The 13,469-nt window shown below is 45.9% G+C and overlaps 2 protein-coding genes across 3 annotated transcripts in view; both read right to left on the bottom strand.

Annotated features, from left to right (window-relative positions):
* Positions 1–6,151, bottom strand: part of TBRG4 (transforming growth factor beta regulator 4) — a 29,970-nt gene extending 23,819 nt beyond the window's left edge. Inside the window, exons 1-2 of one of the 2 annotated variants that reach the window (XM_053409394.1) lie at positions 6,062–6,151; positions 972–1,471 (exon numbers count right to left, since the gene is read on the bottom strand). In XM_053409394.1, the coding sequence (XP_053265369.1) occupies positions 972–1,385 (414 nt within the window). In that variant the 5' untranslated portion in view covers positions 1,386–1,471; positions 6,062–6,151. Of the gene's footprint in view, positions 1–955; positions 1,472–6,061 lie in introns of those variants that run through there. The other variant, XM_053409396.1, reaches the window with a different exon arrangement.
* Positions 1–13,469, bottom strand: part of LOC128423854 (tRNA (cytosine(38)-C(5))-methyltransferase-like) — a 73,220-nt gene that overhangs the window by 24,951 nt on the left and 34,800 nt on the right. The gene's annotated exons all lie outside the window — the stretch shown is intronic.

Below are 13,469 nucleotides of genomic sequence, written 5' to 3' on the forward strand. Positions count from 1 at the left end.
GTTCCTTCAAGGACCACACCACATGCCCCCACTCCCCATTTTACCCTCACAGCAACCCCGTGAGGTAGGTCGAGCTTAGAGAGATCACAATTGGCCCAAATTAACCCACTGAGCTTTGTAATAATATAATATTACAATAATAAATTATTAGGTAAAGATCATAAGACGACCCGGATGGTCGCCAGATTCTGTGTACAGATCCGTAGGCGCAGACCATCCCCCGACCCAAACTAGTTCATTAAGAAAACCCCCAAACTCGGTTCCATGGGCGACCCTGAGTCATCTCTCTGCGGCAGCTTATCTTAAAGTTTTAAGTGTCTATACGCTTATCACATTTATAAATTTTAAATTTATCGTTGTGCATTGTTTTAAATGTTTTCCTTCTGGGACTGGACCCCCAAGTGTGTTTTACAAGCTGGTCTTTGACCCTAATAAATTATCTGTCTACCGTATTTTTCGCTCTATAGGACGCACCTTTCCCCCTCCAAAAATTAAGGGGAAATGTGTGTGCGTCCTATGGAGCGAATGCAGGCTCCTTGGCTTCAGCGATAGCAACGCGAAGCCTCCAAAGCGCAGAGGGAGCGCTCCCTCCGCGCTCCGGAGGCTTCGCGCTGATTTGGCTGAAGCCTTCGGAGCGCAGCGTGAGTTCCCGCTGCGCTCCGAAGGCTTGGGGTTCCTTTTGCTGAAGCCAGGAGAGCAAGACTCTCCTGGCATCAGCAGAGAGGGAGAGCTGCGCAGCGCTCCTTCAGCCAAGCGGGAGGAGAAATGGAAGGGGCTCCATTTCTCCTGCGGCTTCGCTGAAGGGCCGCTGAGCAGAGAGGGGGAGAATTTTTTTTTCTTGTTCTCCCCCTCTAAAACAAGGTGCGTCCTATGGTCCGGGGCGTCCTATAGAGCGAAAAATACGGTATCTATCAATAAGAAAGAAAGAAGCAGCCACCGGACTGTTTTCACTTACAGGCTGCAGAACCCACCTGCCTGTGTATAATCTGAAGCAGGTCTTGGAAGCGCACATCCCGCAAGATGCTGTCGGGGTCCAGTTTTTTCTCCGCCACTAGACGGGAGAGTCGGGAGATTATAACGGCCGCTTGGTTTGCGTTGACGGCGTAAAGCTCCTCCAAGTGCAAGAGTTCCTCTGCGGTGGACGCCGAGTTGATGATGTCCTCCAGCTCGCTGCGTTCGGGGAGTGCCCTGTCCGCCTGCTTCTTGACAGAGAGTTTGTCTGTGGGCCTCGAGAGGCTAAAAGCGGTCAACGGGGCGGAAGGGGTTTGGGGCGGCCCTCTGGCCATCACCATCTTCCTTCCCGCGGACGCCACGTGAGCTCGGGTGCAGAAGGGGGACGAGAGCCTGGAGAGCCGATACCAGCGGTGCAACAGCTTAGCTGCCATTTTGTAGCAAGGCCCACGGGGAGCAAGGAGGAGGACGAAGGGGAAGGGGAAGAGCGCTGGGCGAGCATCAACTCATCTCCAAGGAGCTGGATAAGAACAGGGAGAAAAGGTGAAGGCAGCTCATGAGGACTTTCCATAACTTATTGATAAAAATATTTGTACAATGGTACCTCGGGTTACATACGCTTCAGGTTACAGACTCTGCTAACCCAGAAATAGTGCTTCAGGTTAAGAACTTTGCTTCAGGATGAGAACAGAAATCGTGCTCCGGCAGCACAGCAGCAGCGGGAGGCCCCATTAGCTTAAGTGGTGCTTCAGGTTAAGAACAGTTTCAGGCTAAGAACGGACCTCCGGAACAAATTAAGTACTTAACACGAGGTACCACTGTATACCAGCATGTCACGAAAGGGATGCAGGTGGCGCTGTGGGTTAAACCACTGAGCCTAGGGCTTGCCAATCAGAAGGTCAGCGGTTCGAATTCCCGCAACGGGGTGAGCTCCCATTGTTCGGTCCCTGCTCCTGCCAACGAAGCAGTTTGAAAGCACATCAAAGTGCAAGTAGATAAATAGGTACCACTGCGGCGGGAAGGTAAACGGCGTTTCCATGCGCTGTTCTGGTTTCGCCAGAAGCGGCTTAGTCATGCTGGCCACATGACCCGGAAAAACTGTATGCGGACAAACGCCGGCTCCCTCAGCCAGTAAAGCAACCCCCGAGTCGTCTGTGACTGGACTTAACTGTCAGAGGTCCTTTACCTTTACCTTTTTATGTCATGAAAATATACATCAAAGTGGTTTATGGCAATAAAAGCATAAAGGTAAAGGTAAAGAGACCCCTGACCATTAGGTCCAGTCGTGGCTGACTTTGGGGTTGTGGCGCTCATCTCACTTTATTGGCCAAGGGAGCCGGCATACAGCTTCCGGGTCACGTGGCCAGCATGACTAAGCCACTTCTGGCGAACCAGAGCAGCGCATGGAAACGCCGTTTACCTTCCCGCCAGAGCGGTACCTATTTCTCTACTTGTACTTGGACATGCTTTCGAACTGCTAGGTTGGCAGGAGCAGGGACCGAGCAACGGGAGCTCAGCCCGCGGCGGGGATTCAAACCGCCGACCTTCCGATTGGCAAGTCCTAGGCTCTGTGGTTTAACCCACAGCACCACCTGCTTCCCAATAAAAGCATAGAAAACTGTTAAATGCAGATATCGATTCGCCACTGGCTTTGGTGGAAACCGAGTCAGGGTGCAATCCTGTACTCATTTGACCTGAAGTAAGTCCCTCTGAACTCAGCAAGACTTTTTTTCTGATTATGAATGGATAAGATCGTGTTGTCAAGATTCTCGAACGGTGGTAACAATCAGCCACCGGACTTACTGAGGAAACATTGCTGTGTCAAAATACCTGTCCCCTGGGGCTCAAAGCATTAAGAGAAAATCAATGCGATTAACCTAACCAGCAGATTACAAATATGGATTTTGAATTAACAGAAGGAGACCCTCAGCTCAAAGGACTATTATGCTCCGAGTGCTAGCATAGGCAGATCAAATGGAACAATTATTTAATTGCGTAAGAGCAGAGGTTTCCTGAGGGGTAAGGAGATCTTGGGCAGTGAGTCCAGCAATACCGCATGCCTATACAGTGGTACCTCGGGTTACATACGCTTCAGGTTACATACGCTTCAGGTTACAGACTCCGCTAACCCAGAAATAGTACCTCAGGTTAAGAACTTTGCTTCAGGATGAGAACAGAAATTGTGCTCCAGCAGCGGGAGGCCCCATTAGCTAAAGTGGTGCTTCAGGTTAAGAGCAGTTTCAGGTTAAGAACGGACCTCCGGAACAAATTAAGTACTTAACCCGAGGTACCACTGTACAGCACAAGAGTAGTTTTGTTTTTAACTTTAAGGAACTAGTATAAAAAAGGCTGGTGTACAGTCATATAATGTGCAATGTCATTTGGCTTGTCAGACCCACTCAGGAAACGGAAGCTGCTAATGATGGCTAATATCCACGGTAGGGACTTGCCGGCCTACCAGGCCATTTTGGCAAAGCCTTGCCACCACATCATATGAGAACATAGAGCCCTGAACAACTTGGGACCAGTTTACCTATGAGATCGCCTTACCCCACATGTGCCCACTTCGATTAGCGTACTGGGCACTACTGCAGGTGCCCTATAATACCCGTTCAGCATCTGCAAGAACTCAAATGGTTAGTGTGGCAGCACCTGCACTTTGGAACTCTCTGCCTATTGACAGCATCTTAAAAAGCAGAGACATCACCTTGCCAACAAAGGTCCGTATAGTTAAAGCTCTGGTTTTCCCAGTAGTGATGTATGGAAGTGGGAGCTGGACCATAAGGTAGGCTGATCGCCAAAGAATGGATGCTTTTGAATTCTGGTGCTGGAGGAGACTCTTGAGAGTCCCATGGACTGCAAGAAGATCAAACCTCTCCATTCTGAAGAGGAGCCCTGAGTGCTCACTGGAAGGACAGATCCTGAAGCTGAGGCTCCAATACGTTGGCCACCTCATGAGAAGAGAAGACTCCCTGGAAAAGACCCTGATGTTGGGAAAGATGGAGGGCACAAGGAGAAGGGGATGACAGAGGACGAGATGGTGGGACAGTGTTCTGGAAGCTACCAGCATGAGTTTGACCAAACTGCGGGAGGCAGTGGAAGACAGGAGTGCCTGGCGTGCTCTGGTCCATGGGTCACGAAGAGGCGGACACCACTAAACGACTAAACAACAACAACAACAACAAAGCCTATTGACAACAGGCCAGACTTGACAGAACTCTTTTTCAGCACCTGCTGAAAACATTGCAGTTTAGACAAGCCTACGCAGGTGCTTAGAAAGTACAGGTACTTTTAATCTGTTTTAGTATTTTGTGTGTTTTAAAGCATGGCTGTGATTATTTCCCTCAGTTTACTTGCTTTATCTTCTTGCAAACTGCTTTGAGGTTTTTTTAAAACAATCAAGCGCTACATAAAGTTTTATTAAATAATAAATATATAAAAACGTGACTTCAACAGCACAGCACTTTGCAAGCCCTGACAAGCTACTAGTTGTTGGTGCTGCCTTTGATTTCAAACTACATGGGCAAAAACTGGTCGCCTGGTATCGCTGTGATGTCAGGTGATTGACAGGTAAGTAGTCCCACACATCTGTCAAACTTGGCCTACCAGAGTGGGGGAGATCAGGACTCAATGGCCAATTTCAATTCCCTGTTCTGATTGATAGGATATACTGCAGATGCAGAACTCCTGAGTTCTAAATTCAGTTCAAAAAAATCGCAACTACAGTGGTACCTCAGGTTAAGCACTTAATTCAATCTGGAGGTCCGTTCTTAACCTGAAACTGTTCTTAACCCGAAGCACCACTTAAGCTAATGGGGCCTCCTGGTGCTGCCGTACCGCCGGAGCACGATTTCTGTTCTCTTCCTGAAGCAAAGTTCTTAACCTGAAGCACTATTTCTGGGCTAGCGGAGTCTGTAACCTGAAGCGTATGTAACCTGAGGTACCACTGTATATTGCACAGGAATTTCATTGGGTCAAAGGTGGGGCAGCCCCCCCTCCAGAATTCAATCTCCAACATTTGTGGGGTGACAGCAGTTGGGGCACATGAGAGAGAGAAACTTTCCATGTTCATCCCCACCACCCCACATAGGATATACACACAACCCCCCCCAACTCAGCCTCTCCCAATGCACAACACATGAGCCCTGCCACCGGCCCACCTTACAGGGTCGCTGGGAAGAAGCCACTTTGTGGAGTGGCTCCTTGCAGGATTTGACATCTTTCCGCAGGGCCTGCAAGACACAGCTGTTCTGTCTGGCCTTTGGTTTGGACTCAGTCTGACCCTTCTGTTTCTGATCTATGGGCTACTATTAAAATGAGGCTGCATTTTAAATTATATTTTAACCTGTATTTTAAATTGTTTTTCCCCCCCTATTATGTTTTTATTGTAATTTTATTGGTGTTAGCTGCTCTGGCCGGGTATATATAAAATTTATTATCATTTACTATTATTATTATTATTATTATTATTATTATTATTAGCTCAGCGCAGTAGCCAAAGACAGGGAGGCATAAACCTGCTGCGATCTCCTCTCTGGGAGCCAGTTCAGGGAGGCAGGAGAGGATATATTGTTATATATATATAGGATATATATATAGGATATATATAATGCCTTCCTAACTTGGCATTAGCAAGTTCTATGTCTTAGCAGACATAGGGCGGGGTATGAATAATTTTTTAAATTATTATTTTATTTTCATGTTGCTTTTTTGTGAGCACTGCTGTCACCAGAGATCGGGGCGCCGCTGTCTTTTGCGGAAGGAAAGGCAATGCAAAGCAAGCATATAATTGCGTGACAATTTGGTATTGTTATAATGAGGCTATTATTGGATTGAAAATTAATAAAAAATATTATATATCTATATCAAGAGAGTATAGGGGCAGCGGGACGGGCTGAGGCCTGGAGGGGAATGCGATAGCGACAAGGAGGCCCCGCTCCCCGAAAGCCAGGAGGGAATAAAGGGGGGAGGGGGCGACCCCCCCAAAAAAACCGGCAGCCCCTCCCCCCAACCCCCCCAACACGTGACAGGCCCGTTTCCTGCCCCGCCCCCTCCTCTTCCTCCTCCTCCGCTTATCCATTATTCTATTTTAATCGTTCTCGGGCCTCACCCTCCCGCGGCTTCAGCTCAGGATTTGGGCCGCCGCCGCCGCCCGGCCTGACCTCAACCGGCTGCCCGCGCGTGCACTGAGGCGCCGCCAGAGCGCCGGGAGAGGAGCGTCGCGCGCCGATAGCGTCACTTCCGTCGCGCGCGACGGTTCCCTTTGAAAGGTGCTCCGTAGACTTTTGGTGTAGAGGTGTTTTCCTGGTTAGGGGAATCGATTTTTTAAAAAGTTTATTTATTCCGTGGGACTTGCTTCGGGGCGGGGTACGAAGTTAGGAAATAAACATGGATTCTGAGGATTGGGCTGCAGGGGGGGAAAATATTTTACACAATACTCCGACGGTGTAATAGAGCTTTAAGCCATGGTTTTCCCAGTAGTGATATATGGAAGTGAAAGCTGGACCATCAAGAAGGCTGATCGCCGAAGAATGGATGCTTTTGAATTATGGCGCTGGAGGAGACTCTTGAGAGTCCCATGGACTGCAAGAAGATCAAGCCTCTCCATTCTGAAGGAAATCAGCCCTGAGTGCTCACTGGAAGGACAGATCCTGAAGCTGTGGCTCCAATACTTTGGCCACCTCATGAGAAAACAAGACTCCCCGGAAAAGACCCTGATGTTGGGAAAGATGGAGGGTGCAAGGAGAAGGGGACGACAGAGGACGAGATGGTGGGACAGTGACCTCGAAGCTACCAGCATGAGTTTGACCAAACTGCAGGAGGCAGTGGAAGACAGGAGTGCCTGGTGTGCTCTGGTCCAGGGGGTCACGAAGAGTCGGACACGACTAAACGACTAAACAACATATATAAAGGTCTGGTGACTTCTGTTTCAGTGTATCTGAAGAAGTCGTTTAGTCGTGTCCGACTCTTCATGACCCCCTGGACCAGAGCATGCCAGGCACTCCTGTCTTTCACTGTCTCCCGCAGTTTTGGTCAAACTCATGCTGGCAGCTTCGCGAACACTGTCCCACCATCTCGTCCTCCGTCGTCCCCTTCTCCTTGTGCCCTCCATCTTTCCCAACATCAGGGTCTTTTCCAGGGAGTCTTCTCTTCTCATGAGGTGGCCAACGTATTGGAGTCTCAGCTTCAGGATCTGTCCTTCCAGTGAGCACTCAGGGCAGATTTCCTTCAGAATGGAGAGGTTTGTTCTTCTTGCAGTCCATGGGACTCTCAAGAGTCTCCTCCGGCACCAGAATTCAAAAGCATCAGTTCTTCGGCGATCAGCCTTCTTGATGGTCCAGCTCTCACTTCCCTACATCACTACTGGGAAAACTATAGCTTTAAGTATACAGACAATTTTTTTATTTTATATATATATATATATATATATATATTTCTACTGTGTCAGACCAACACGGCTACCTACCTGAAGCTTTCATCCCAGTCCTTTAAAAACTGCTCCTGTCATGAGAGCTCAGAATATGCCTATCCAGACCATGCGGTAGGCTTCTACTCAAAAAGTATCTCTATGGGCGCTTCATTCCCTTCTCTCATTCCTGTGGCCCAGGCCTATTGGCTACTGAGAAAGGAAGACCGGAAGGCCCGCCCGCGCCATCTTTTCTCAGGGCATTAGGGAGCCTGTTTCCCCCGCCCTTCCATAACAGCTGACCAATGGTGGTTTGGAGGCGGGAACTTTGGTCAGCTTGAGTTACAGGATAGGGGGAATAGGAAAGTAGGCGGGGTGGGGTGCATAAGCCACACCCCCAGAGGCTGGCCAGTGCTATAAATAGGAGTGTCAGGCGCTGTTTTCTCCATTTAATAAGGGATTGTGGGGTTGGAGGATGGGTAGGGCTATTTAAAAGGCAGTTGGCAGGTTCTGGGCTTTTTTTCCGTTATAATTTTCCTGGTAGTGAAGCTGTATGCTTATCCAAGGCTGTGGAGTGACCCAGTAGTGTGGTCACGACCTCTATTTCTGAGCAACAATATCAGTATTTTATTTTATTTTTAGAAGCTGACTCCTGCTCTGAAGCTCACTCTTTTCCCTTTCCACAATTTTGAGGCTTCCAACTTTTTATTTTAGGAAAAAGAAATTTGGCAAAAGGCATAAGAAGCCAAATGAACTTGCTAGAGAAAAATTTTGGGTGCCTATATGCTTTATTTTAAATTTCAAGGTACATCTTGGGCTCTCTTAAATTTACAGAGCTGGAGCAATGTGCCTTTAGTTGAATAGAGAAGGGAGGCTAGGCCTGAGCATAAGAACCGAAATCTGTTTGAGTTTGTGGCTTGGGCGTGGCACAAAACAACATGGATTTGAAATGTAACTATGGTTGCTACCTTCATTCTGGCAAAACACAGGGCCAGGGCTGCTGCTGGGCATTTTCTTTAAAATTTTCTTTAAATTTAGTGCTGAAAGCAATCAATAACAATTGATTGCAGCCTAACAGGATGGCCTTTCTTGAAGAATAGGAAATCAAGACCACAGCTTTTTTATAAAATAATGAAAATTGTTTATTGAAAATTTACAGATGCATTGTAAACAGATAAGAACATTGGCAGGATTGTTGTAATAACCTGCAGTTTTATAAGAGTGTATATATAAGTAGATGAATAAATGAGCAACTACAGGATATAGCATTTGGCATTGAAATACGGGGCAATCCTGTATTATACAGGACAGCTGGCAACCTAAAAATCTAGGTCCTTAATGAGCTATTGCACATTCCCAGATACTCAAAACAACTTTAAAAATAACTTTTAGGTGGCTTAGGTTGTGGCAAATATGGAGATGTGTTTTTGTTTAAATTCTCAATACTTTGCAAAGGGATACCAGTTAAATTTTAAGCTGAGAAGTCTCCTTGTGAAAACAGAACATATGCGCTCATAGAGCAAAACAGCTGTGCTGTGCTGCAACTTACCTGCAATGTTTTTTATTGCTTTTTGGCCAAACCACCTCATTTAAATTGATTTTTTATAGGAAGTTTATTCTGTTCAGTTATTTGGGGAAATGTTTGTCTTGAAATACTAGAAGCATAGCTGTATTGTTCATTAGATCAAAAAAACAGTGCTGGGGTTGGAACTTTTTAATAGGCAAGAGTCTGCATCAAATGCCTCTGAATAATTTCCTTTATTTTTTGCTTTACACACAATTATCTTAAGCAACTTCAGGTCCATAAGAAACAAAACTTATACGCTGCAAAGTTCCAAAGAGATTTCCAAACTTTAATCAGAAATGGTTTCTACTAGATCTGTCTCGGAAACGCTTTGCTTTCATTTTCTTAAATTGAGAGAGCCTGGCTTACCACTTTTCCTACGTTAAAAGATTTGGGGGGTTTTTTCATTAAGTATGGTTCATTTTGTAATTTTTGGGCAGTAATGACTTAAAATGCAAGGCCCAAATTGGGACAAAGACTTGCTTATTACAGTTGAATCCATATATCAACAAATTTGGGTGTCGCCCCTTTGGATAGAAAACACTCAAAGGTGTGCTGGATAATTTTGGGTGTTTGTACTGCACCTGCAACTAGTTAAGCATGTGAGAATGCAGCTGGAAATACTATATATTACAACTGTACATAACCTATAAGCTGTGGAACTGCATTGTACTGTCAGTAAAGGGACTGAGCTATCCAAACAGCCTGGTGTTTTTCTCTTTCATTGGCTCACTTCACTGGTGTTTGAATAGGCACTCTGCACATGCCCTAACAGATGGAAGCTGAACCACATAATTATTTATACCCCGCCCATATTGCTGGGTTTCCTCAGCCACTCTGGGCGGCTCCCAACAGAACATTAAAAGCACAATAAAACATTAAACTCATGGGTCTCCCATCGTAATTGACATCTGCATACGTTGCAGGAATGATCCTGCTCTCCCTGAACCTTGCCAATCACACGCAGCAACTTATCTTTGTTTATAATGCCTTCGCTTACACCTTAATGTGCTAACCTTACAAGGGCCTCTTTGGGGCTTATATGTTAGAGGGAGTTTTCCTTTTGGTGGCAGAAGACAGGACCACGAGACCGTTGTAAAACACTCAAAGTTTTTATTGCAGCTATACAAAAACAACCAAACGCAAAGCATGTGGATATTCTCTCTCTGCAGGCAAATTCAAACTGCAACTTCTCCCCCTTTTTGTACTCATCAGCCTAGAAAACCACTCACAGAAAGAGTTCTTAAAGTTGCAATCATCTTTTCTATTTCTTTGCAGAATGACTCCTAACATTATATACTTGTGTCTTACTGTTATAAATGAAAACTGTTCCTTTTTCCCTTATGGGGTATCCAAGAGCCCATATAAAGTCCTTATGTACATTCTCTGTCGGTAGGAGAAAATAACAGGCCAACCAGAGAATATTAAGAAGCAAAGCAGCTATTTAAGCCTGGTATTTATTAAAACCGTTGCAATAGGGTCCCCCACTCCACCCCACACACGCAGGGAGGGAGGAGTGGAACCCGAAACAATGGTGTGCAAGCTGTTATAAAGACTTTTGAAATTGCCTCCCCTGTAGCTCAAGACCCACCCCCCAAAAAATCATACATCACAGAAAAAGGTGGTCCCCAGCAGAAATACATCACAAGGGTGTGGTTTATAGCAAAAAAACACTCCAGGAAACCTGTGAATGGCTTTACCTGGGTAGCCTGGCCATTCTCTTGTGATGGTAAATGGTTTAATTCCTGAATCCAGGTCACAGGCTCGTAGAATCTAAGAATCCAAACCGTTCCTGTTTACACCATTTGCGAAGCCAGCTGTTCACTTCCACTATTTTTCCCTCTCTCCCTGGGCCACGTCGTTCAACTGGGAGGATAGATGAGATGACAATTTGTGCATTTAATTGCTTCAGTTTCCTGCCCAGAGCCTCGTAGTCTCTTTTGATCTTCTGGAGGCTATTGCTTGCAGTGTCATTGGTTCCCACATGAACCAAGAGGAAGGGGTATTTGTCAGTGGGTTTTATGATTCCTTGCAGTCGTTCAGTTACATCTTGGATCTTAGCCCCGGGGAGACAGCACACTTCCCGAGACATCTTGTCAGGCCCACAGATCACTGCTTCTGTTCCCCTCAGTAGGGAATCCCCTATCACCACTACACGCCTCCTCTTAGGTTTGGTCGGGGTTCTTCCGTGAGCTGTCCGTTCCACGGTCGCCTGCACATTCCCTGAGGACTGACTTTGCTGCTCGTCTTCATATACCTGATCGACTGTAATGAGGGAGAGATCCTCAAATGGAGTCTGTTCTTCGTCTTCCATGCTAGGGGAGAGGACCTCAAAGCGATTGTGTATTTCTAAACAATCAGAGCGAACCCTGGGCCTCCTACTTCTTTGAGTCACATTTCTCCATATATCTGGCTCCTGTGTTGGTGAACTAGCCTCCTTCTCAGGGGAGTCCCCTGTCTCCTCCTTGGTGGAGACGGTGTTCTCTGTTGCTTCCAAGAAGAGCTCCAGCTCTCGTAATTCTTTGGAGCGTAGCTACACGTTCCTCCAGTTGCTGGACTTTGTCTTTTAAGAGGGCAATCAACATGCAATTGCTGCAGGTAAAGCTGCCTGCAACCTTTGGCAAGATGGCAAACATTGCGCAGGAACCGCAGGCGACTGCAGCTGTTCCCTCACCCTCCATCTTGAAAACGTGTCGTTGGGGGTGGCTACAGTGGTCCTCCATCTTAAAAAGCATGAAGACAGGACAAATAACCGCCCCCCAAAAAACCTAGGTCTCCCCCAACAAACGTTTGAGACTAGCTCCCCTAAATCTAAAAGATGGATCAAACTGCGCTGCCCTGCAAGCTCTGATAAGCTCCTCCCACAGCTAATCACCCGACTCAACAGAAACCCCTATTCATACATAAATACACCCTTAAGACAGGTAAGCAAAAGACAATGGAGAGGTTTTCCCATTTCCTTCCTCCTTGCGGAGAAATTGTTGTTTAGTCGTTTAGTCGTGTCCGACTCTTCGTGACCCCCTGGACCAGAGCACGCCAGGCCCTCCTGTCTTCCACTGCCTCCTGCAGTTTGGTCAAACTCATGCTGGTAACCTCGAAAACACTATCCAACCATCTCGTCCTCTGTTGCCCCCTTCTCCTTGTGCCCTCCATCTTTCCCAACATCAGGGTCTTTTCCTGGGAGTCTTCTCTTCTCATGAGGTGGCCAAAGTCTTGGAACCTCAGCTTCAGGATCTGTCCTTCCAGGGAGCACTCAGGGCTGATTTTCCATATATTCTCCTTCAATGCCGTACAGGCCGTAAATTTCAAATTTACATTCCATAGTTCATGTCACGCTTCTAGTTCAATGTTATGTCCAGAATCGATGGCCCACTTAATCATATCTTCTTTTACCTCCTCATCTTTTGTATACCAGTTCAATAATAAATCATACATTTTTGACAATAATTTGTTTTTACCTTCTATAATGTCTATATGAAATTTTGATTTCTTGTCCTCAAATCCCAACCTCTTTTTGTCTTCTTTTAATATCTCATTAACTTGGTGGCACTGTAGCCACCCTGTCAGTAAATTCTCTACTTCATCATACGTCTTAAGCTTTATACCTTGGTCAGTCTTTCTAATAAACTCTTCATATGTGGCTCTCTTTCGTTCCATGTTAACTTTCTTAATGATTAATACATCTGTTGGTGATATCCACCACGGGGTTTTTCTTTCTAACAATTTTTTATTTCTTTCCCATACTTCATATATGGGTCCTCTGATTATATGATTTAAAAAACCCCTGTGGACTTTCGGTTTATCATACCACAGGTACGAGTGCCACCCATAGCTGTTGTCGTATCCTTCTAGATCCAGAAGGTTTGTGTTTTCTAATTTAATCCAGTCTCTTATCCAGATTAAGCATGCTGCTTCATAATAAATACTCGTGTCTGGCAGGGCGAAGCTACCTCTTTTTTAACAACCAAGATCTTCATTTTTATTCTTGGCCTCTTTCCCTGCCAGACAAATCTTGCCAGTATTTTCTGCCACTCTTTAAATTGTTTTAATCCCTTAAGGTGATGTCTCTGCTTTTTAAGATGCTGTCTAGGTTTGCCATTGCTTTTCTCCCAAGAAGCAGGAGTCTTTTAATTTCATGACAAATTTAGTGCGGAGAAATATTTATTTGGGATAGTCAAAATATCTTCAGGATTGCTCTCCTGTACTATTTCAGACACATGGCTTATCTTACTTATGTATGTGTTTGCCTTGTAAATTTATGAACGCATGATTTATGAGACATTAGAATTGCTATAACACTGTGGCTCACAAGGCCAACAGCCTACGCCTAATACACTCTTGCATAAAGTTCTGCAACTTGCCTACATGCGCACTTGCTACAATAAAGGGAGAGGGGCTTTCTAAGGGGTTTTGTCCTTGGTCCGTCCAGCGTAACCAGTTTACTCCTCAGTTTTACTCCCAACAGCTGTTGTATCTTATCTTTTGGTGTCTCCAGCAACTGAGCTGTATGTGTATAACTTTTTGCGAGCACACACGCTAAACCCTGTC

Source organism: Podarcis raffonei, chromosome 12 (assembly GCF_027172205.1).
Source record: "Podarcis raffonei isolate rPodRaf1 chromosome 12, rPodRaf1.pri, whole genome shotgun sequence".
NCBI lineage: Eukaryota > Metazoa > Chordata > Lepidosauria > Squamata > Lacertidae > Podarcis > Podarcis raffonei.